The 26699-nt window shown below is 38.5% G+C and overlaps 1 protein-coding gene across 1 annotated transcript in view; it reads right to left on the bottom strand.

Annotated features, from left to right (window-relative positions):
* Positions 1–26699, bottom strand: part of nck2b (NCK adaptor protein 2b) — a 52930-nt gene that overhangs the window by 10936 nt on the left and 15295 nt on the right. The window contains exon 2 of the mRNA XM_039667993.2: positions 5799–6040. Coding sequence (XP_039523927.2) covers positions 5799–6024 — 226 coding nt within the window. The 5' untranslated portion in view covers positions 6025–6040. The remainder of the gene's footprint in view (positions 1–5798; positions 6041–26699) is intronic.

The following is a 26699-nucleotide window of genomic DNA, read 5'->3' as shown; positions in this document are numbered from 1 at the left end:
ATACACAGATATGACCTGGAAAAGACTGAGGAAAAGAGAATAATAATAGGAAGAGAAAGAAAGATGAAGGCTGTCAGAGAAAGGGTAACCTTGTCACAATGGATGAGCAGAGAGGGGAGGTTAACCTTGATAACTGCAAATCGCGTTCAGAGATGAAAGCAGGAGCCGTATGCATGAGCAGAGCATTGACTGAATGACCTCAGCTCAGACATAGATGACATTATGAGGCCAGAGGGTGAAACACACCAATGCACCGGCACAGGCACACACATTTATGTAGCCCATAAACACAGTCTCTGAGTCAGAGTCTCACCTCACAGACAGCGGATGAGCACATTTATCAAAGCACATTGAAAGAACAAAGAGCCTGTGTGAGAGAGCTGTCCTCACTCTGTCCACAGAGGATCGATAGGCTTATAGACTGGGAAAGAGGATGTGCTTTTAAAACATGACACCCAAGGCCAAGCTTTGAGGCTGCCTGTATGCTCATCATGACACAGCTTTTGAATCGCTTTCAGTAGCAAGTAAAAGTCCCCCGCACTTTTAGAAACAGGTGATTCCATCCCCGCATTTTTCTTTGACCCAGCACCACTATTTCTGCCCGTGCTCTCTCATTTGTTACTTAGACTTGACTAAACTAACATTCAGCCAATCACAGCGCAAATCATCTATTGGGTGTGTCTCCCATAAGCTTCAAATCTCACGAATTTTCGTGTTTGTTTAGTCGCTTTGCTGTTTGGCCGTCTAATGCACCCCAGAAAAAATTGAAAAATCATTTTTTCAAACACACTGTTACAGTGTGTCGTGATGACATGAATCATACATAAAGTTTCCTTGTTATGATTTAACCTACTTTAACGCAGTAAGACCTATGGTGTCTGTTAAATGAGAGCAGGCACACAACGTCATCATAAGACGTTGATATCTGGTTAAATATCGGTTGCGACATCGGGTGACCAAAATTCAATGAAAATACAACATCTAATGTCAAAGTTATATAATAATAATATAAATGTCCAATACCCACCACGTACATTTTATAAAATGTCTGTTGAATAAAATTACTAAAGGCTAGATGTAATTAGATGTAGCTAGATGTGAAAACTCATTGAATTTTTTTGGTCCAACTGTTAAGAAGTAAGACAAAAGTCATTGTTCAAATGTAGTTTAACTGAAATATTGTAAATATTAAATTAAAATATCTTTATTCTTGGTCTGAAAAGTCCCAAGTCCTGCAGTATTTGTTTGAGTATGATTTCACAAAAATAGGTTACTGTAAGCTATCATGGCATGTTCCCAAAATTGCCACTAGGGTGCTGTAAAATGCCAATTGCTATTCCATATAGAATTTATTATTAAGAACGTCACCTTTCAGTCCCTCCAGAAAAACATGATTATGAATTTTGGATCTGATGAATGATAAAAATATTGACAGCCAATCAAAATCTACTCGAGTTCAAGCATTTGATGAGGCTGACGACATAAAATAAACAGAACTTTACCGTCCGATGGAGTGGAGTGGACGCTAATATCATTATAGTTATTGTTTTTGGTGTGAACAGTTTGGTGTGTTTTTGGTGTAATCCCTTTATCTGGGATTAGGTACTATATCTTGCTCAGTGTTCACATCGTGTGGGTTTGAACCAACCCAGATCTTTCACCACTATACCACACAAACTCTACTGTGCTACAGTAAGCTTCATGAAAATCTCTAAAAACTATTTAAATTAGTTTTTTAGATTTAATGGGAGCATCCAATGGGGGCTTGACTATGAAACCTGCCAAAAGCGGGCATGGCCTGGGCCTATAAATATAGCTCGATGGGCTGATATAATCTGTTTTTTCATCGCCGAAGCGAAACCAGAGCGTGTCATTCTCTTACGAGAGGTTATCTCGTATTACGTAATATCTTGCGGTAGAGGAACGCAGTGTAAAACGCAGTGCGTGCTGGGATCCAACTCAAAGTCTCAAGGGCAGGTGCCCGGGGCTCATATAGAGCATAATCACCAGGGACTCTCTATCTGAGAAGAATCTAAAAAGAGAGGCTAGAAGCATCATTCCCAATAAGTTAATCACATTAACAGTGTTCCACACAGTCAGGGTGAAAATGCTCGGAAAACTGTGCAACAGTATGGGTCTTACTTTTGCACATGGAGTAATTTTATCGATCAGAGAGCGGTGCTCAAGCAGTTGTAGTATTCTGAGCCGAAGCAAGGGGGCAGACTATACTGATTTTAGACGGAAAATACATTAGCCTGTAAGACAGAAACCTCTAGGTTATAAAACCTTATAAATCTAGATGGGGAGGCCAGGCCTACCACCATACAGATATCTTGCAAGGTAATCCCGCTAGACCAAGCCCAAGAACCAGACGGGGGGCGCTCCAATCGCGGCGCTCGATTCCCTTATAGCAGTTTGCTGAGAAGAGCAAGCGGGGTGAGCACCGTGGGGTGCTTAACATGTCTGTGAGGGAATGTGGACACAGGACTGTGGGCACATTTACTGCACTGAAAAAACTGCCGGCCTGAGCTGACAAAAACAGTGGGACATGCAGTGTGTTTGTGGGCACATTCACTACATTTAATGCACAATTGACATGAGACGATTTTATTTATGTGAGCCCTGTACTATGGCAGGCTGTTTTGTTGTTGTGAGCATTTTTTTTACACTCATAACACCATCGGCTGTGGCCAGAATACCAGAAATTACACTGTTTATGTGATCCTCACTGTCCGACGCCAGGATAGAGCGGCCATTGTCCGTCGTCGACTCGAGTGAAGATGGTGAAGCCCGCTGAGTACGGCGCTTTTTGCGACGTGGCACTATAGTGGGTAGGAGTGCAGACTCTGAAAAAAAAAAAAAAGCCAGGCGAGTCCTCAGAGTTACCATGGCAATAGCTCGCAATGACGGCAGCTGTCGTCAGTGAACCCGAGAGCTGCATGAACCTTACCCAGGCAGGAAGGATCGCCATCGCTGAGTGCGAGTCGCAGCGGCGAACACACACTCAGCAGAGTAAAAGGATATAAACACCGGAAAGCATAGCAGGTACGGCGAATGAAGGCTTCAGATGTAAAGGCTCGTCCCGCAGAAAGCTTTTCTCCGACGACGGCGGCTTCTTCACTCCGGATTCAGCGATGCGTGAGCTTCGCTGAAGAGATGAAAAATCAAACTATATCAGCCCATCTAGCTATATTTATAGGCCCAGGCCATGCTTTGGCGGGAGGAGACGTAGTGGGCATGAAGCGCCCCCAATGGATCTGACGTCACCAAGGGCCTCTCTCGATAGGCTGCTGCAGTTGCCATAGGAGCCGCCTTGCCTATGACTGCATGCTGCCGCAACGCATTTTACATTAATTCAAAATCAAGGATAATTTTTGGCTTCAATATCTCGTGGAAAAGAGGTTTTTCCCTAGCGTAAGATATTACGCAGTACGAGAGAAACTCTCGTAAGAGAACAGCTATTTAATAATGATCTTTAATATACAAGAAACAGTAACACAGCCTGCATAGTCTCACTGCAAAAGGTTATTGCCCTCCATCCTCCCATTTCCTGTTTTGGACTCCATGCAGAGATCCATGTGTCAGTAATTAAGAGTAGCATGTAACAAACTTCATAAGGCAAGTGAGGGAGGGGAGAAAAGGATGCTCTAGAGCGGTTAAGGTCAAAGGGCTAGAAAGCTGGGGCCCATTTACCCTGACAAGAAAGAGGTGGTGCAGTTTGTGTGTGTGTGTGGAAATCTTAGAAATAGATGTCAGCAGGAAAGCAAAATGAAGTGGAGGATGTCCTTAATTGCTCTGTCTGTCGCCGAAAGTGATGATTTTGCACTCAACAAGCATCTCTTTCTATGTGTAGATATCTTGATGGCTGCTAAATCTGCCTGCCTGCCTGAATTCTTCATGCATGTACACAACGCTATTAGTAAAAACTTTGGTAACAAGTATTTTCTAATATCTATAAGTCTTTATGCACATTTATTTAATCAAAATACAGTAAACAATGTTAAATATTGATAAAATTTAAAATAACTATTTTCTACTCAAATATATGGTCAATCATTTTTTTTTTCTTTTTTTTTTTATCAATTTTTGCTGCTTAATATTTTTGTTAAAATCATGATCCTACGGTGGCCCAGTAGTGCACAACACAAAGAAATTTAAAAAGCAAACATACCGGTAAGTTCACAATACAATGAAATTAAGCCACAACACAATGGAAATAACTAAGCCACAACACAACACTGTGCCCAACACTGAGTGACAATTAGACTCTTCACCACAATAACAACAACAACAACAACACAATAAAAACGAAACCACTGTGAGAAACAAAGCATCAAAGGCGAGGTTTCTATGACAGTGCTTGGCACCTCCCCGATATCAACACATGATTCTGCAAATAACTGCATAACCACATTGATGCCACTATCAGACCCATTAAACCCAGAGGTCAAAACAAAGTTAACACTGTATGATCAGTGCTGGAAATTGGGTCACATTAGGCCACTTCACAGGCAGGAAAATTGAGTCTGACTCCTCTAAACTCACACATAAGTGCCAAGACACAGCTGATCGATCGGTTCACCTCACTCTTCCCTGTGTGATAAACAGATGGGAAACTAATTAGGTTTTACAACAAAAGCCTTTAAATTACTGCTTCCTGCTTACACACCCTTGATGTTGAAGGTTTTATTTCTGCATCTCTGAAGGTTTTGAATTTCTCACATGAAAATTGGCAATAATTCAGAAATATCAGTGAGACAGAACTATCATCATGAAGAAAAAGAGTCTCATTAAAAACAAAAACATTGAAAAGAAAACATTAATTAAACAGTGGTGGTATTTCTAAGAAAAATAAAACACTGTTTGAAAACAAACCAAAATGCAAAAACAAAGGAAATTATATCATAGAGAGGACCCCTGCAGAACCTCATGAAAAAATCTAATGATTTAAATAAAATATCAAATAAAAAGGTTATGTTATATTTATGATGATAATAATATTAATAATTCATGATACTTGTAAAAAATAGTTGTTACCCGGAAAAATATACAACCATTCAAAGCTAATTTTGAGAAATATTACGATTTAAAATGAATGTTTTCTATTTTAATACATTTTTAAAATGTAAAATGTAATTTATTCATGTGATGGCAAAGCTGAATTTTCAGCATCATTACTCCAGTTTTCAGTGCCACATGATCCTTCATAAATCATTCTAATATGATGATTTTTTGCTCAGATAACATTTCTTATTATTATTAATGTTGAAAATAGTCCGAACAGTGATACTTTCAGAATTCTTTGAGGAATAGAAAGTTCATAAGAACAGAGTTTTGTTTGAATTAGATTTTTTTGCAACATTTTAAATGTCTTTTCTGTCACTTTTGATCAATGTAATAAAATAAAGGCATTAATAATTACTTATTACAAGAATACTAGCGGTGTGCATCTTCACTTGCCTCACAGGGAACCTCCAACACTTTATTTTTTACATTCATGCATGTTCTTTAAAAAAAAAAAAAAAAAAAAAAAAAAAAACAGACGCAAGTGCTTTGCTTCCTAAAGACACGCACAACTTCTTCATTAATATATAATGAAAGCAGACTACTTTATTTCCAATAACACAGCAGATTAGTATTATAGGCCTATTTAATTTATTTTGTAAAAATGATTATATTTCACAGCCCTATTAATACACACTATTTCTAAGCATGTGCTTTAAATCAGACACTCTTATTTGCCATTGAGTCAGGATATTACAAATAAATAAATAAGTCTAAATAAACAAGTCTCTTACCAAGTGTATCTTTGAGATTTTTCACCAGAGAACCTTTCTTCAGACTGTTCTTGCGTTCAACGTAATTGGAAGGAACAAAGCCAGTTCTGTTGGATGCATTTCGCACTCGCCACCACGTTTTTGAGTCATCGAGAAGCCACAAGCGCTCATTTTTCCTAATGTCAAGTTCCTGGTCTTGTTGTGCCGTATAGTCCCACTTGGCAATAACAATCGCCTCCTCTGACATCTTTCATGGAGTCCCTCTGAAATATAAATAAAAGAGGAAATTAGAATTCAGCCAAATTAATTTGAATAGACTAAAGGAGAGTGTCCTGGATTCATGACCAGCCAGGCAGATTTTGGGAACTAGCGTGCAGCTCTGCTCTGTACAGGCTATCCCACACTGAGCAGCGACTGCAGGAGTGATGGGACAGATCAAGAGCCCTGCTAGCCTGGAGGTAAAGCTTGAGTCTCTCTCTCTCTTGCACAAAAGCCTCCCCTTTTCACCTAACTATCTTAAACACAGTAAATTATTAAGCAGATAGAAAAAGGAAAGAAAAAAAGAGAAATATTGAAAGAAAATAAGTGAATAATCATTTCAGAATACTAGAAATTCGGAAACTAAGGAATTAATTAAACAAATCCCACAAATCAAAACAAATATAATAATTGATAATACCTAGCAACATAACTAAGAAAAAGAAAGAGAAAACAAAAGAACAGGAAATATAGTTTTAAAGCATTATCAAAAAATCACGATGTTCCAACGACTTTTGTAGATATTTTTAATATTCTCAACATGAAAGTCAACATGATCAATATAATCAATATTCAAGAAGTACATAAAGATATAGTAAAAATGTTCAAAATAATCCATAAATGTAGTTAAATCTTCTGAAGAAACACCTTATCTATGTGAAGAACAGTTTTTAATTTTGTTTTTTATTTACATACAAAACATTAATGAACGCACATACATAGAGCACATCAAATGTGTTAAATGGAAGCTCAAATATGCCTGCTTAATGCACGGGAAGAGAAACAAGCGTTTTTATAAAAAAAAAAATAAGCATGCATATTTTATTTAATATCTTGCATTAAACATTTTTTACCAATCAAAATGCTCTCTTGAATAAGTATGCACCTCTCTTCAACACCACCTGGCACTGATTATCAAGTAGCAAATCGGGGTTAATTACTTAAAGGGATAGTTCACCCAAAAATGAAAATTCCCCCATGATTTACTCACCCTCAAGCCATACTATGTGTAGGCTATATATATAAATGTCTTTAAATGGCTTTATAATGGCAGTGAATGACTGGTTTCTGTTTTGAAGTCCATCACAGTGCATCTATCCATGATAAAAGTGCTCCACATGGCTCCAGGGGTTAATAAAGGTCTTTTGGAGCGAACCGATGCCTTCGTGTAAGAAAAATATCCATATTTAAAACTTTATCGACTAAAATAACAAGCTTCCGGAAGATGGCCTACGCAAGTCGACTTACGTCAAAAGAGTAACTTGACGCGATGTATGACGTAGGATGTGTGAGTAGTGTAAGCTTTGACGCCTCTCGCGGTTCAGACAAACAGGGCTGGGCAACGAACCCAAGCTCCTCCCACATTTCTCTTTAAAAATGTAAGTTTAAGACTTCTATAATATATGAATGGTGTTTAGTTTTGCTCAATCCTCTGTTCTCCCACTTTCATCATGACATTGTGCGTCAGGTCAAGGGTCACTCTTACATCATAAAACGATTTGCACGGCCTTCGACCAGAAGCTATTTTAGTCGATATAGTTTTAAATGTGGATATTTTTCTTAAGCCCCTTTCACACAGCGCGTTGATCCCGGGAAATTTCCAGAATGCCTTCTGTGTGAACGCAAACACGACCCGGGATTGATACCGGCATCGATGCCGGGTTGGGGACCTAGTGACATTGCCGGAATCAGTCCCGGAATGCGCGCTGTGTGAACAAAAGCCAGGACCAATGCCGTAAGGGGTGTGTCATAGTGATGACGCTTGTGCCATCGCGCGACTCTGTTGCTCTTAGAAGAAATTTTGTGTTCGTCACCAACAAAGAAACTACGAACAAATGTCTGCAAACTGGAACGAAGCAGAGATCAGGAGCTCCTCCCTATCCGCGCTGAAGCTGAGATCGTTCACCAGCTTTGTGGAACGGTATGCACCCGTACATGTTTTCGACACGTGCTTACACGTCTCATCCTCACGTAATGTGTCTTTCCGGGATCTTTACGGGTTGTGTGTGAACGCACTCACAGATCCCAGCAAATCACTGGCAGTGTGAATGAACCAAAATCAAACAATCCCGGGACAAATGCTAGGTCACATTATCTGTGTATTTTCCGGAATCTCTGTGTGAAAGGGGCTTTACACGAATGCATCGCTTCACTTCAGAAGGCCTTTATTAACCCCCTAGGTTCGTGTGGAGCACTTATATCATGGATGAATATTTTTTATATATTAAATTAATATATTTGTAACATTTTTAATATAACTCTGATTGTGTACTTCTGAAAGATGAATGTCATTTACACCTAAGATGGCTTGAGGGCGAGTAAATCATGGGCTAATTAAAATTTTTGGGTGTACTATCCCTTAAACTATAGCCTATTGGCCCAAACTTCCCCTTTCAATGACAAACCTGTGCTTCCTTGACAAGTTATTTCTTTAAAAACAAGGACAGTGGCATTCCCTCAGAATTCCTCGTACGTGTATGTGAGAGAGTGTGTCAGTGAAAAAGGCTTTATAGGACCCATGATGGCACTGTGTGACAGTGCTGCTTCCTGCTCTTGGGACACACTCAATACGTTGTTGTCCAATTACTCTGACAGCTGCCACACACAAACACAGATGCAGGCTGAGCAACAAACAGTGGACACTTCATGTTACTGTGCACAAACACTAGCCACTTCATCATTAAACAGCCCCCTGCCTGCCTTATGTGACAGCAGGCTATCTCATCCAAAACGCCAGATTAAAATGACAAAATATAAGCGTGGGCCGACCGAATCGGCACAAATTGCAGGTCTTGTTAACTATTATTCGCAGATAAAATGACAGCTTACAAAAGACAGCAAACCTCAGGTATGATAATAAACTGCTACTTTAGAAGTTTAAGAGCTAACAAGCACAGCAGTCACCTTCCAAAACCACTGCGAGATCTTTACGTTCCACTCTATCCTATTCCCAGTGGAGTAAGGAAACCTGTCAACACACAGATAAAGCTGTCATGTGTGTCAACACCGGTTTGATACAATTACAATGACTGCCTGACAGCCAGAATTTTAAACAGCGAGGGATAAAATCTCCTCTTCGATAAACAAGCATGTCGTCTCCTAGATCTTTCCATTCCTTGTGTGGTGTTGAAAGAGAAACCTGCCCTCGCAGAGTGGAAAACTTTTTTTTCTCTCTCACCTGTCAAACTGGGGTCTGGGTAAACGGAGGACACTTCTTGCTTACAATGCAGCGTTATATCCCTGTTACTTACCCATGGTGCTAAGCTCATACTGTTAAATTGTCTAAAATCATAATCTGGTTATGCAACATGATTATGGATCCAAAATCCACTTTCTAAAAGCATACACATTATTAAAGTGGAGGGAATAAAAATCAATCTCCATTTCCACTAAATGACAGCACTTTAAGGACTGACTAGGAAGAGCAGGACTACTTTAAAAATAAGCACATGACTTCAAATTATGTTAATACATACCTACTGTTTTTAGCATTCATTTTAAATCAGTTTGCATGTCAAAGTCAAAAAACATAAATTACACACATGCTTCAGAAACATATAGGGATTATTCAGTAGGTAAATGCATTGGTCATGTTTTCTGTAAGTGTTTTCTGTTTTAACAGCCATGGACAGCATCTACCACTCAATGCACATTTTTATGCTTGATGCGACCCATCACAGATGTCTCAAACACACACCTCGCATTATGCTTTATCATTTTTAGACTGCTTTATTTTCTGCACAAGACGGGTAGCTAATATATCAGCTGCTAATATATAAAATCGTCTCGAAATAAAAAACAGAAGTGAGACAGTTTGTCGAACACTACGTCATTTACCATATACAGTACTGTCGATACTAGCCTATATAAGTTAGAGAAGATGAGCAAAAAAAAAAAAAAAAAAGCACAGAGAAATGCATTTATTCATTGCAACAACATTTAACCCTCTGGGGTTGTTCTTTTCAGAGTCGCACTCGGGGTGTTCGGGTCCAAATGGACCCAAAGGGCGGGATTCATATTTTAAAAAAATAATAATAAAAAATCATGATTTTTTTTACTCGTTTTTTATAATATTTTTTTCTTTTCTTTTTTTGGTGTTTTCAGAAAATAAAAAAAATAAAAAATTATAATTAGTATTAATGCAATAATTATTACAAAATGTCCCCCCATTGAACATAATAGAAAAAAAAATAATATATATATATATATATATATATATACACAAACCCAATTTCATAAAAGTTGGGACACTGTACAAATTGTGAATAAAAACAGAATGCAATGATGTGGAAGTTTCAAATTTCAATATTATATTTAGAATACAACATAGATGACATATCAAATGTTGAAAGTGAGACATTTTGAATTGCCATGCCAAATATTGGCTCCTTTTGGATTTCATGAGAGCTACAAATTCCAAAAAAGTTGGGACAGGTAGCAATAAGAGGCCAGAAAAGTTAAATGTACATATAAGGAACAGCTGGAGGACCAATTTGCAACTTATTAGGTCAATTGGCAACATGAATGGGTATAAAAAGAGCCTCTCAGAGTGGCAGTGTCTCTCAGAAGTCAAGAAAGGAAGGAGTTTCTCAGAGAAAAATTGCAAAGAGTTTGAAGTTATCATCATCTACAGTGCATAATATCATCCAAAGATTCAGAGAATCTGGAACAATCTCTGTGCATAAGGGTCAAGGCCGGAAAACCATACTGAATGCCCGTGATCTTCGGGCCCTTAGACGGCACTGCATCACACACAGGAATGCTACTGTAATGGAAATCGCAACATGGGCTCAAGAATACTTCCAGAAAACATTGTCAGTGAACACAATCCATCGTGCCATTCACCGTTGCCGGCTAAAGCTCTATAGGTCAAAAAAGAAGCCATATCTAAACGGGAACCAGAAGCGCAGGCGTTTTCTCTGGGCCAAGGCTCATTTAAAGTGGACTCTAGCAAAGTGGAAAACTGTTCTGTGGTCAGACGAATCAAAATTTGAAGTTCTTTTTGGAAAACTGGGACGCCATGTCATCCGGACTAAAGAGGACAAGGACAACCCAAGTTGTTATCAGCGCTCAGTTCAGAAGCCTGCATCTCTGATGGTATGGGGTTGCATGAGTGCGTGTGGCATGGGCAGCTTACACATCTGGAAAGGCACCATCAATGCTGAAAGGTATATCCAAGTTCTAGAACAACATATGCTCCCATCCAGACATCGTCTCTTTCAGGGAAGACCTTGTATTTTCCAACAAGACAATGCCAAACCACATACTGCATCAATTACAACATCATGGCTGCGTAGAAGAAGGATCCGGGTACTGAAATGGCCAGCCTACAGTCCAGATCTTTCACCCATAGAAAACATTTGGCGCATCATAAAGAGGAAGATGCAACAAAGAAGACCTAAGACAGTTGAGCAGCTAGAAGCCTTTATTAGACAAGAATGGGACAACATTCCTATTCCTAAACTTGAGCAACTTGTCTCCTCAGTCCCCAGACGTTTGCAGACTGTTATTAAAAGAAGAGGGGATGCCACACAGTGGTAAAAATGGCCTTGTCCCAACTTTTTTGAGATGTGTTGATGCCATGAAATTTAAAATCAACTTATTTTTCCCTTAAAATTATGCATTTTCTCAGTTTAAACATTTGATATGTCATCTATGTTGTATTCTAAATATTGTATTTTGAAATATAAATATTGAAATTTGAAACTTCCACATCATTGCATTCTGTTTTTATTCACAATTTGTACAGTGTCCCAACTTTTATGGAATTCGGTTTGTATATATATATGAAAATATTGTGAAATACAAAGTATATAAATATATATATAGAATAAAATATAGTGAAAATATCAGTCTTTCACTGAATACATCAGTGAAAGACTGATATTGACAGTGCTATCGGTTCATCAAAATGAAGATTGATAAAAAAAAAAAAATTATAGTCAACCCAGCCATAGCATTAACCTGTAACCACGTTGTGTTCACAAAATACACTCTGACAGAGTCAAAAAGAACCACAGGAAAAGCACCAATTAAATGCCACAGTTTTGATCATTGATTTTGGCCATCCAAAACCATTTGCTATTCCAGTTGAATATTTTTGGGTTGCCTCCCTGTACCATCATGTAAGTATTTTCCTAATGTATCCAAGAGCAGATCTGGAGATGCTATGGGAGCTTTGGTTTTGCTAGTTTTCAGCAGATGTCTCTCAAAGCGACAGCTGGAAGATGCAATCAGACGAACAACTCAAGAGCACTTGAACTTCTGCCAACAGAAGCGTGCGCCAGTCTCACATTTTCAGGAATCAAAGCAGCTCTCCAACAAAGGACCATGGGCCATCTCATTCACCTCTAAATACCTCCTTTTTAAATGTCTTTATAGATTAACTGCTGAACACAAAAAGCGCTTTGCATTAAACTGTGAATTATAATGTGAAAACACATTAAAAGATGGATTCAGAAGATACAAGACTGAGCAACAACAGTTTCACTGTCCTCATCCATTTGCTTAGTAAATTACCATGTATAGCATGTATTGAATAGCCGCCAAATTCTGCTTTGAGAGAGAGAGAGAGAGAGAGAGAGAGAGAGAGAGAGAGAGAGAGAGAGAGAGAGAGAGAGAGAGAGACTGATACAGGCACAGAAAGAAGCTTTTCCGATGCAATGCACTCAGATCCCAGTACATCACAAAAACACAAAACATCCTAATAACACACTAATCCAGCTCTTAGTGTCAGTCTTCTTCATTACCATAAAGAGATTGACAGCATTAAATCAGCTCACATTTATGATAAACGCAAGTCGATTTAATGCTCTCAGTTTTTTTATCCTTTTATGACAGGATGTAGAGAAGGACTAAGACTAGAACTATGGGTCACATATACCATACACATACTTTAAAGGGTTAGTTCACCCAAAAATGAAAATTAAGTCATTAATTACTCAACCCCATGCTGTTCCAACCCCGTAAGACCTTCGTTCATCTTCGGAACACAAATAAAGATATTTTTGATTGAATCTGAGAGCTAGATTAGTCCTACATAGACTGTCTAAGGGACTGGCTCTTGACATTTTAAAGTCATTAAAGAAAAGGTTTAAATATTCCATGTGCCTACAGCGGCTCAATTATAAGTTTATAAGCGAAAAAAACATAAATAACGACTTTATTCCACTTATCCATTACTTCCTTATGGGCGCATGCGCGAGAACCGAGACGAGGACGTTCTCATTCATCTACTTCTTGTTACCGGCTGCTCACCGCTTAGGAGTTTTACCGCCACCTACCGTATAAAATGATGATCCATATAAGGCGCTCCGGATTATAAGGAACACTGTCGTTTTTTGAGAAGATTAAAGGCTTTTAAGTGCACCTTATAGTGCGGAAAATACGCTAATTGAAAAGCGTATGTACAGCGCACATCTTCCTCTGCTTGTAAACAGAAAGTTTTGCGCTTCCAGCTATATCAGCACATCATCTTATACGGTAGGGGGCGGTAAAACTCCTAAGCGGTGAGCAGCCGGTAACAAGAAGTAGACGAATGAGAACGTCCTCGTCTCAGTTCTCGCGCATGCGCCCATAAGGAAGTAATGGAATAGTGGAATAAAGTCGTTATTTTTGTTGTTTTTTTTGCACAAAAAGTAGTCTCGTCGCTTGATAAACTTATAATTGAGCCGCTTTAGGCACATGGAATCTTTAAACCTTTTCTTTAATGACTTTATGGCCGTCAAGAGCCAGTCCCTTAGGCAGTCTATGTAGGACTGATCCAGCTCTCAGATTCAATCAAAAATATCTTTATTTGTGTTCCGAAGATGAACGAAGGTCTTACGGGGTTGGTACAGCATGGGGGTGAGTAATTAATGACTTAATTTTCATTTTTGGGTGAACTAACCCTTTAACAACTATTCTGACATTAGAGAAAACTAATATAAACACTCTATAAAAACTTGAATATGGAAACAAAGTTTGGGGTCTGTAAAATTGTTTTAAAAAAGAAGTCTCCCAGTCCCAAGCTCACCAAGACTGCATTTATTTAAATCAAAATACAGTAAAAACGATAATATTCTTAAAACGTACTACAAAATGTTCTTAATATACTTTTAAAAGTAATCTATTCCCGAGATGGCAAAGTTGAATTTTCAGCAGTCATTATTCCAGTCTTTGGTGTCACATGATCATTCAGAAATCATTCTAATTTACTGATTGGGTGCTCAAGAAACATTCTTATTATTATCACAGTTTGAAATTGTTGTCCTGCAAATTGTTTTATGTTTGTTAAAAACCATGACGACCATGATTTTTCTGATGAAAAATGTATAATGTGATTTGATAGAATGACATCATTCTGATGTGAAAAAAATACTAATATATTTTTTTGAAACAATGCAAGTCTTTACTGTCACTTTTGTGCATCCCATTAATGCATCTCTCCTGAAAAAAAATATATATTAAACTATACTATATACGGCGTACTGTATACTTTATCCTATATTATAGTACATTAAAGGGGTGTAACAGTACATGTATTCGTCCCAAAACAGATTTCAGATAGCATGCAAGAGCTTGCTAGTAGCCGATAAATTTGATAAATTTTTGTAACATGCACCACTTACCTCACGGTAAGTAAACCGGGAAAGCAGAAAGCGGCGTCCGGTGGTTTTCTTTATTTAAAAAAAAGCACAATTTTAAGTGTACGTAACAGTTTCAAACGATGTCTTACTCTAATGACGATAAATTATGGAGTATATAAAGTTGTTTTCCACTGTTATAATGAGACAAAATCATTTGACCATGAGATTTGTCATGTGGAAGTCCACTGAAGTCCACTGCCGCTTCACTCGCTGTCTCCTCGTGGAAAGGTGAAGTAGGCTATTTGTAGGCTAAGTGGAACAAACTGTACCACTGTGTATTTTTTTGACTTGCACTACTGTCTGTTCAAAATAATTGAAAAGAAAACTAGCATTGGGGATTTGTTTCTTGTTCCTGTTGTACTGAACTCATACCAAACCAGGACCCCAAAACCATGATACATGAACTGTGACTTCTGTGTACAGTTACAACAAGTATATTATTATTACTCATATTATAATAAATACTTACATTAAATAAATATTAAATGAAAAAATGAAACTTTTACATGTCTCAAGTAGATAAACACACTGTTTCAGTTTTTCCAAGTAAACAGTCAGTAATAAAAAAAAAAACAGATCAGTAAGCGGTTTTGTCTTTTTCTTCTTTTTTAGTAGCAGTAGCAGAGATGCTGCATTTACATTGCACAGATCTGATATTTTCCAGAAGAGTCTGTGATGTCACCCATAGACTTTCCGAAGAACAGTTTTGAGGCTGTTTATGGGGGGTATGGGCGGCGCCATACTGGAAAATCTTGGGAAATACAAAATACAAATGTTCAGAAAGGATACAGAGGTGGCGTGCTGTGTTGTCTCAGATCATGGCCGAGATGTAAAATTCCACTCGTCGCACCCCGTTATCAGCTGTCAATCAAAGTTAACCACCCTTATTTGTCATACATTCTATATCTAAATACGATCTAAACTAATGAGTTAGAAAAAAATTCACCCCCCTCACAGTTGTCAGGCACTAGGAACCTATCGAAAAATGCAATAAAAGTCTATGGGAACAAACTGTAAAAATATGAATTTATGCTGTGAAAATGGACATTTTAACATGAGGTCTATGGATATTTATATTTTGGGACCGGCCTCTAGCGGATTTTAGATGTATTGCAGGTTTCGCACTTCCAGGTAGGCTTCACTTTTCAGATTAGAATGTTGCCGCTTGGTTTACATTAATACCTCACCCAAAGGATAATTTTGATCAAGAAATTCATTTGATCATTCATGCATGCACACACGGTTGCTGTTCGAAAATAGCAGCCTGCCAGACAGACAACACTTGAGGGCTGACTGAGATCAAGTAGCAGTCCTAAAGAATTAAAAACTGAGTGAGGAATCATGAGGTTTCTCAATCTGTGTAATGTATCTCAAGGCTACGAGAAGAGAGAGGCATTAGATGTGCTGTGTGTTCAGGGTATGCACATGTTGATAGGTAAAAGAGCTGCACGATTAAGCATTAAAAGATTGCAATCTCGATTCAAACACCAATGCGATCTCATTCTTAAATGGCAATCATTCAGTCATGTTTATTAAACCTTTGACAAAATCACAGCGAACATTCAAATCTTCGTTGCCGCTGCCGCTGGCCCAAAGAAAGCTGTTATTATGTAGGCTGTAGGTATTAACAACGCATTCTCACCCCAAGGCGTCACCTTTGACCATGCTTCAATATTTGACGTTTTAGGCGCCCTTTAGCGTCACTTACATGACGCGATCCTACGGCGTCATCTAACTGACGCTAAAGGAAAGCGTCAGTTAGAGGACGCGGTTAGGTTTAGGTGTGGGGTGGGGGTAGGGTACACGCGATCCTAGGGCGTCATCTAACTGACGCTAAAGGGCGCCTAAAGCGTCAGATATTGAAGCATGTCCAAATGCTTCCCAAGGCGTCAGTTAAGTGACGCCTTGGGGGTGAGAATGGGCTGGTATTAAACAGCTTCACAGACAGCGTCTTTTCAACCATTACAAGTATTTGAATTATAACATAAGTACTGTGATAAAAGTTTATTAATTTCAGATATAAACACTGATGTCTACGGTAGCGATCAAATTAGAGTAGATCCCCTTTTGGAAGTAGCTTGGCACTTCAAATAAATATTGTATCTAGTGTTGTCACGGTACCAAAATTTCAGTATTCGGTACCGATACCAGTTAAAATTCACGGTTCTCGGTACCAATTTCGGTACCAAAGCTTAGTTTAAATTTACATATATTTAAGTGTTTATCACGGTTACAAGTATGGAAACTGTACATTTGTATTATAAACACTTTAGAAAAAGATTAGATAAAATGACCTAAAATAAACAATAGTATACACTAACACATTTTTAAAGTTGTTTGTAAAGTTTTAATCCATTATTTATTTAATGCACAATGAATTAAGTGAACAAACATGAACAATCAGGTGTTTGTAATAAATAACATTTTCAAACATTAATTAATGTTGTAAAAATATATTGTTCACTCAATGTGTTGATAACTAAGTAATGTTTATGAATGGTATCTTTGTAGCATTACCATAAAACATGTTTTATTTGACTTGACTGTCCTTTTATTAATCTAAAACTGCATTCATATTTAATTTTAAAAAGGCTTTTTAAACCTGCTGAGTTATAAAGGCAAGAATACGCCTAGAACTGGCACTGACATTAAATGACAATACTAATACCATAGTACTCTGGTGTCGGGTAGATACTACTGTGCTCATGTACTCGTAAAACTACCCCGAAAGCACTTTAGAGGCCGTTCACGCGTGTGTTTTTTAATTACATTTTTGCGCGTGCTTATTCTTTCCAAAGCGCTTGCTCTCACGCGGCGTCTGTCGTTGCTATGCAACGCCAACGAGTTTTTATTAGGAGCGCGCTTGAATCACGCCTATATTTGAAATTGCGAATTTGCATGTAATCGGCCTCTTATGGCAACGTGACATTAGCCTAATCCAAAATATTTCCATATGTGGCTCTTTCCTCCTTTCGTGTCAACAAGTGGATTCAGAGAGAGAGAGAGAGCCATATCAGCGTTATGAAGAGGACGCAACTCTGCACGTTTCAGACATCGCGTCTAGAACAGAACTGGATTAACCTGGTACTCGGTACCTAGAAAAGCTGGTACCGTAACATTTTTTTTTTTTGTACCGACTTGGTACCGAAGTACCGAGTTTTTTGACAACACTAATTGTATCAGTTGGCTTTATGCACAGAGCACTTCTTCCTGAACTTCAGCCAACTCCTTTGTTTCCTGTCTGCCATTATTGGACAAACTGATTAATTCAGGAAACAAAGGAGCTGGCTGAAGTTCAGGAAGTAGTGCAGCTGTGCATAATGCCCATTACAGTGTTATGCCACAAGTGAGTTAAAAATGTACACTCACCTAAAGGATTATTAGGAACACCTGTTCAATTTCTCATTAATGCAGTTATCTAATCAACCAATCACATGGCAGTTGCTTCAATGCATTTTAGGGGTGTGGTCCTGGTCAAGACAATCTCCTGAACTCCAAACTGAATGTCAGAATGGGAAAGAAAGGTGAATTAAGCAATTTTGAGCGTGACATGGTTGTTGGTGCCAGATGGTAACAAGGCTGAGTGTCTGAGTATTTCACAATCTGCTCAGTTACTGGGATTTTCATGCACAACCATTTCTAGGGTTAACAAAGAATGGTGTGAAAAGGGAAAAACATCCAGTATGCGGCAGTCCTGTGGGTGAAAATGCCTTGTTGATGCTAGAGGTCAGAGGAGAATGGGCCGACTGATTCAAGCTGATAGAAGTAACACAGTCTCATCCCAAAAAGTCATAACTGACGTCTTGGGACGTCTTTTGACCATACGTCAATATCCGCCTTTTTAGGGCCCCCTTAAACGTCGGTAGATGGCGATCCCGGGCCGTCATACAACTGACGCTTTACCTTTAACGTCAGTTAGGTGACGGGTTAGGTTTAGGTCTGGGGTAGAGTTAGGATCCCATAACCTCATTTACCGACGTTTAAGGGGGCCCTAAAAAGGCGAATATTGACGTATGGTCAAAAGACGTCCCAAAACGTCAGTTATATGACGTCTTGGGATGAGACCGGGTTGATAGAAGAGCAACTTTGACTGAAATAACCACTCGTTACAACAAATGTATGCAGCAAAGCATTCGTGAAGCCACAACGCGCACAACCTTGAGATGGGCTACTACAGCAGAAGAGCCCACCTGGTACCACTCATCTCCACTACAAATAGGAAAAAGAGGCTACAATTTACAAGAGCTCAGCAAAATTGGACAGAAGAACACTGGAAAAATGTTGCCTGGTCGGATGAGTCTCAATTTCTGTTGAGACATTCAGATGGTAAAGTCAGAATTTGGCGTAAACCGAATGAGAACATGGATCCATCATGCCTTATTACCACTGTGCAGGCTGCTGGTGGTGGTGTAATGGTGTGGGGGATGTTTCTGACCATGTCCATTCCTTTATAGCCACCATGTACCCATCCTCTGATGGCTACTTCCAGCAGGATAATGCACCATGTCACAAACTCGAATCATTTCAAATTGGTTTCTTAAGTCACCAGAGTCCCCACAGTCACCAGATCTCAACCCAATAGAGCATCTTTGGGATGTGGTGGAACAGGAGCTTCGTGCCCTGGATGTGCATCCCACAAATCTCCATCAACTGCAAGATGCTATCCTACCAATATGGGCCAACATTTCTAAAGAATGCTTTCAGCACCTTGTTGAATCAATGCCACGTAGAATTAAGGCAGTTCTGAAGGTGAAAGGGGGTCAAACACAGTATTAGTATGGTGTTCATAATACTATAAGTGTCATTGAATCATTCATTCAAACCAATTTTCTAAAACAATTAATTGAAATGAATGAAACATTTTAAATAGACTGCAATACTTTTTTCTGAACTAATACTGTAGTACAGTGAATTACTAATTTTTCTTTAGTTGTCTATTTGTCTGTTCAGAATGGTGGGAGAATGGTGGTCTCTTTAAAAAAAAAACATGCAACTAACAATTTGCATAAATGTTTGCATTGTGGGTTTTGAGGGAGATGAATCATAGTGACTAGGTCAGTGGGAAAGAAAGACATCAGGGGGGTTGTACATTATTGGCAGTTGTGCTTAATTCTCACTGCAGTTAGCTTATTCTCTCTCTCTCTCTCTCTCTCTCTCTCTCTCTCTCTCTCTCTCTCTCTGTGTGTGTGTGTGTCCTCTTGTGTGTATTTGTGTGCGTTAATAACCATAACTAGTGTCTCTGAATTTTTTTTTTTCAGCACTCAGGGGGTGAAGTTGAACCATGTGACTGTGCACTCTTGCAACCCAGTTGCTGGGAAAGCCTTGACCCTGAGGTGAAGAAGGGATGAAGAGAAAGGAAAACAGAGAGAGGAGGGGGCTAGTGAGGCCAAATTGGGCCAGCTGTGACACACAGGAAGTCCTTGTGAAGGACACAAGAAGAAATGTGACCTAGTTCAGCTAAGAATGAAAATTCTGTCATCATTTACTCATCTACATTTTGGCCAGTCCGTATGACTTCCTGTTTTTCCATTAAACGTGAAAGGGGCTGTTCTGTAAAATGCTCAAGCTGCTCTTAATGAACGGGAGTGAGGACTTAATAGCCTCAGGTGCCAGAAATGGGGAAAAGCTAGATATAATACATAAAAAGTAGTCCATTTCATACAATACCTTTGTTTAAAGCAACACTAAATAACTTTTCCTCTTGCCCTTCAGGTTGGAAGCGGAATTGTCCATTACCGCTGTCATAATAAATAATTTAACCTACTGCAACCTAATGTCACACACACACTCGCAGCTTATCCAGCACCGGCTTCGGAATGAACGATGTACAAATACAAGGTAGATTATGTTGCATGATTTCATGAAAGTATGATGTATTGTGACATCAGAAACAAAGAAAACTATATAATGACTATTGTAACGCTTGACGTAAAGCAAGTCAAATTTGTAGTTTTCTTATGTCTCATTTGAACTACAGAAACTTGCATAGTGTGGTTGTAAGCAGATATAGGGCTGCAGAACGAATGCAGAAGTGCCTTTCCCCCTTTTACAATTTGATGGACCACTGATACGATTTTGTAAACTTTATTTTAAGGTAAAAAATTTTCTTTAGTGTTGCTTTTAGAAATGGGCTAAACCTCTCAAAATCTCATTTGTACACATGTGAAGATTTTCAGCAAATAGTGACTTAATTGTGTAAAGCTTTAAAAATGCAGTAAATCAGTAATATTGTGAATTATTGTAACCATTTAAAATAACTATTATATTTTAAGATCTACTGTATACGTAATTTATTCCTGTGATGGCAAAGGAAAATGTTATCAGTGGAAACTGATAAAACATTTACTGTATTCTTTGATAAAAAGACACTTAAAAAGAACAATTTACCTGAAATATAAATATTTTGTAACATTTCAAATGTCTACTGTAACTAATCAATTTAAAGCATCCTCACCAAATAAAACTAAAGTATTAAATTCTTTTAAAAAATAGTACTGACCTCAAACCTTTGAACAGTAGTAGTGTATGGTAATTTTTTGAGCTTGATGAAAAAAACAAAAAAACAAATGAGCTGTAAACTTCCAATTACTATTTCAAGCCCAGGGTTCCCACACCTTGGTTAGCTTCAAATTCAAGGACCTTTCAAGGACTTTCCAGGTCCAATACTCTCAAATTCAAGAACTTAATGTGGGACACACGTGTTGTGTCCAATAACAAACGTTGGCGCGTGTGAACGTCATGGAAACGTACAACACAAAGTACCTCACGCAGGAAACACAACATAACGCAACGTAAATGAAGAAAGCTACTATGCATACGCCACAAAGTGTTGGCGAAATAACACATTAACGGACTGGAGGGAATAATATGAATTTTTTTTTCCAGAAAATGTTTTGCACAAAATAAATTCAAGTACTTTTAAGGCCATTTATCTATATATGTCTATTTTCTTTTTTTTTTTTTCAGATTCACAAACTTTCAAGGATTTCAAGGACTCGTGGGAACCCTGCAAGCCTAATATTACAACACCCTCACAACCTGTGAGGCTTCAGAGAGTGATCTAATGTTCAAACCAAGTTTCTTAAGTATTTCTTGCCATCGTTTGGTTCTCAGACAGCAAGCCCACAGACCGCCCACACATACTCGCTACTCGCTAACCACCTGATCTGTTTGCACACTAAACTCAAAATGCTTTTTCGAAGAAAAAGAAAAAGTCTAAATCTGATCCTGTAGATGGCTGATATCTAATCTGTGCCCTTAGCGTCCACCAACGAAACCTTGTTTACAAGATCCAAGACTGCAGCCAATGAGTATTTTCAGTGGAGCAACTAAACACTGGATTTGAAGAAAGGTGAAAAAAAAAAGTTTTTTTTTTCTCAAAGGTCAATGGAATCACTAGGTTTGCTGTACAATTTGTTGCACTTAGTGCAAATCGCGTTCTGGAGCTGTGTCCCCCTCTGGTCCCTCTGTACAGTGTACACAGTCCCTCTTTTCCCTGCACTACTCACACCCCTGTCTGAGCTGAATTTAAAATAGAATTTCACAAGGCCAATACTCTGAGAAGGGAATATCTGTGGCAGTTAAACATGTAAGTACTTACAGCCTGTGATATTACACTAGTCTGTTATTTTAGAGACACTTACCCACCCCTAAATATGATGCTGAACCAAACAAACTCTTCCAAAGCGGCCTCTTCCTGTCTAAGGCACGGTTTTCAAGTCACTTGCACATGCTCTGTTGTACTTTTCATAACCATTTAAAACAATAAAACCTACACTTAAAAAAGCATAAACTAATATACACTGATATCATGTGTATGTCAATGTGACATTTAAATTTCAGGCAGTTAATTTTTTATAATTCTCCAAACATTTTAGCACTGCAATAGAGCTTTGAAAAAGTACCGACTTTGATACCAAGTCGGTTCTGAAATTGTAAAAATGTGACGCTTCGAGCACTGTTGAGCGGAACCGTAAACACCTCTGATTGGCCCTCGTACCCGCGCGTGTCAGCAGATATGTCTGTGATTGGCTACATTGATCAGGGCTTCAAAAACATGTTCTAAATATACATCAATGACGCTCTACACCAAGCGCTTACACGGGTACAGACGGGAGTGGGAGAGATACAGTGCTGTCAAAAGCTCCCGCTCACGTTTTTTTTTAAAACACTTTCAAACACTTCTGTGTGCTCTCAAATGCTCCTGTGTGTTGATCATTGTAGCCAATCACAGACATATCCGATGAACATGTGAACACAATGGCCAATTAGAGGTTTTTAGGATTCCGCTCAACAGGGTCACAATTTGAACATTTCAGTGCTTGGTACTTTAAAGAGTCACTTCACCCATTTGCATTAAGCTTTATATCTTTAGAAACCCAGTCATATTTTTGAATGGTCATGGTTTATTCCCTTATTTTCCCCTGAGATGGGAGAAATAAGGATTGAAGTGTTTTACTTCATGCTTATTATGACGTAAAAATCGTCATTTTGCGTCATAATAAGCAGGAAGTCACATTTCATTGAAATGACAGGGACTACAAAGCTCCTTTTTATTCAAGGGTGTGGGACCCACTCATCCTACAGGCCTATTACAGATCAGTGGGTGGGACGTTTTTGGAAGCTAAGCTAACAAGTGCTGTGGAGATAAGGAAGTATGACAATGACAGAAGAAACTAAACATGATATGGAAGAAGAGGATTTTGAAAGTCTGCTGCTCAAATCCGATGTTCGTGGCTATCTTTACAAGCCGCAATATAAGTTAGTGAAGAGCAGCTGAGGCTGATGGAGGAGCAGGAGGGGGAGTCCTAACTGGCTCGAGCTGAGGTAGACTGCTGGTACCGGTGCAATCTCTGCGTACTACGGCCTACACAGATAGAGTCCGTCTGCTGCAGAGAATTTCAACAACGGCAATTTCTCCTGGACAAAATCTCTGATTCAGACAAGCACACGGACGTTTGTGTTGTGATGTTACCCATCATAGTTTCACCTGACTGAACAGGTTTCATGCAGTAATACACCATACAGAAAGAAATACAAACTAGTAGTAATTCACTAATGAGTTTGCCATTGTAACGTTTGTAACATTGTAACGGGGTTTGTTAACGGAGGAGGCGCGAATCTGCGAACATTTAAACATTTTGATAGTAAAATGAACAAATACAAAACAAATCCTCATTGACGACTGATGTCCACACACAACATAAAATCAGGCCTGTTTCTCTCTCAATCTGCCGCTTATGCTCCCGCTCCTCTGAGAGAGATACGAGACCGGTCGGTGCGTCTTTTGTCTTTCATTATATTATCTCTCACGCCACCGGCCTTGCGCTGCCTCTCGCGCCGCTCTCACATCCCTCGTCCTGCTCGCCACAGCCAACTAACTAGAAATTTTGCGTGAAATGAATTTCAAACTGGTGGCAGCTAACGTTAGCCTTGTTGACGAAAGGATGATTTCTATGATGTGCGCGCAGTACCGGATTAGTGGGTGTGGCTTGCTGAGCTGTGGCATGTGGTGCATTGTGGGTGTTGTAGTCTTTCATACAAATGCACCCTTCGGTTTCTTAGCAGTCTTTGCTCGTTCAAGAGGGTACCAAATTAAAAAAATTATTTTGCATTTCGACTACATATATGATCCACTTTCAATAAAGATTAATGTTGTAAAGGGTGAAATGCTAAACTTCAACTAAACTTGGTCCTGAAGTCGGTACTTTGACAACTTTACACGGAAATCTTCTGCTGCTGTGTAATAATAGCCTCTGTGACATTTAAAGTCCTGACACCTATTTTAGTCGAGAAATAACTGGTATTTCACAACATCTCAGTTTCTGTCTAACCCTGCCTTTGCCTTCTCATCTCTTTCTCACTGTATCGTCTCTCTCTACCACCGTCCCTTGCCAAATTCCCACGGTTTTAATGCACAGGGGATGTAAAATCTGCTTCCCCAGTTTAATACTTGACCGTGTCCCAATCTGGTAGTTCAAACTGCAGATCCCTTAAGGTCCAGCTGCAGTGTCTTGGCGCCAGTGTCGTTCAAATCCTGATCTATCCTTGCAGCACTGTTGCGCTAATAGGAAACTTAAAAAGCTGACAAATTTGACACTACAGTACCATCAAGAATGCTTAGAGGAGCAAGAAAGAGCACTTTCTTATGAAAAATAACTCATGAGGAACTCAGACCACAATGTTCTTAGCATTCAGATAATAAACAGCTGTCAAGAATCAATTTTTGGTTTGTCTGCTGCTTCTAATGCTTCATTACGTTTCTAGTTGTATATGGGATAATTACAATTGATAGGAGGGGTTTGCTTCTATAAGAAAGCAAAATGGCACATACTGTGCCCGCATTTATATAGACAGTTATGTAGCATAGAATGTGCCTAAATGTTAAAGTCTACACTTTCCAAAATCTCCATATGGATGGTTTAAAAACACCCATACACAAAAGATTCCTAAATGCATCCCACTTTCAAAACTGCAGTCAACCCAAAATTGCAGGTACTGCCTTTATAAATCCCGATTTGCTCCTCACTTTTGTGGTAGGAGGAAATCCGTGAAATTTAGGATCATATCCGAACACACGTTCATTTAAAAAAGGCCCCTGCTTATCTCAGTGAGATCATCTCAGAGTTGTGGATTTCTGCATAGTTTGCTTGTGTTCAAGTTTGTTTGTGTTCTTTTCCACTTTTCCAATAAGGAATAGAGAATTCTGATTTTCCATGTTGAATAGAAAGCAGCATATCTCCGCTTCTATTGCAGTGTATAAATAAATATTTCCACAGTGCATGCTAAGAAAACTATAACCAAAACACAGGAATGTGGAAGGATAAATAATGCACATTTATAGTGAGAGACTATAAAATTTACAATTATACATGCAACTTCAGTGAAGAAAGATCTTCCCTTTTATAATATAGCAACAACAATAAGTAAACTATTTGGGGACTATAAAATAAAATACGTAAAAAAGGATATAACAAAAAAAACAACAACAACAACAACAACAACAACAACAGAGTCTTGGCATACTCCACGAACAATCCTGTCCTCATCTATGATGAGCTGAAAAACAGATTTGTCAATCACTATTAAAAATGTAAGCCTCATTTTACAGATGGCACATTCATAATATACTATGAAGTTGATCTGCGTTATTTGCTTCCAGAAAACAGTAATTGTGATGTTATTTTTTGTTCATCACAAAAGATTGGCATCTGGCATCTTATTAGTGAAAGAATGGAAATATGAAACACTTTAAAATGGAAGACACTTTCTCCCACACTCCATTAAGTAGCTACGACATCCTTTACTTGCTTTGGTGAGAAAATAACATTTTCTTAAATGTGTCAACACATTTACGGTTGTTCGCCAACAAACGGTTGTTTGTGAAAGAATCTTTTAAGTAAACGAATCATTATAATCTTCGCACAAGCTCATCTTTGAAACACGACTGCTTTTCTGCCTTTAAAGAATGGCAATAGCACAATATAAAGTCGTTCTTGAACTAATTGAATAAATTGTGACATCTTGGTTGCAAAAACAACTGAACTGCAGAAACAACTCAGTTCTGCCGAACGACTGAATATTTGTTCAATTCGGCATGCAAATCATTTTCCTTCAGCAAGGAGAGAAGGGGTGTGGAAGAATGACTAATGTGAAAAAATAACTAAGGTAATCAAACTGACAAAAATGTCATTAAACTTTTTTTCTATAGCTGGATTAAGAAAAATAGTATTACAAATATTTGAAAATAAATACTAATCTTGCTTTAAAGCCTAATTAATTTCTTACTAATTTGTGTAAAGCCTATTTTGAGTTTCTTAGCAGATTTTGTCGACATGCAAATTTCAATAAGGGATTTCAATGAACTCTCTCAAAACACTGTGAAAATGCAACCTGCAGAAATGAACAGAATCAGTGAATGGATCTTTTTGTTGAACTGATTAAGATCACTAGGATAAATGCAAAACACTGAAGTCTCTTAAAACACTGACTGGGTACAAAACAATACAAAATTGTATTTTTAAAGTTTTTTTTTTTT

This window comes from Pimephales promelas, chromosome 8 (genome assembly GCF_988280905.1).
Source record: "Pimephales promelas chromosome 8, fPimPro1.hap1.1, whole genome shotgun sequence".
Classification (NCBI taxonomy): domain Eukaryota; kingdom Metazoa; phylum Chordata; class Actinopteri; order Cypriniformes; family Leuciscidae; genus Pimephales; species Pimephales promelas.
Note: the sequence above shows the minus strand (reverse complement) of the source record. Positions and strands in the feature narration are given on the sequence as shown.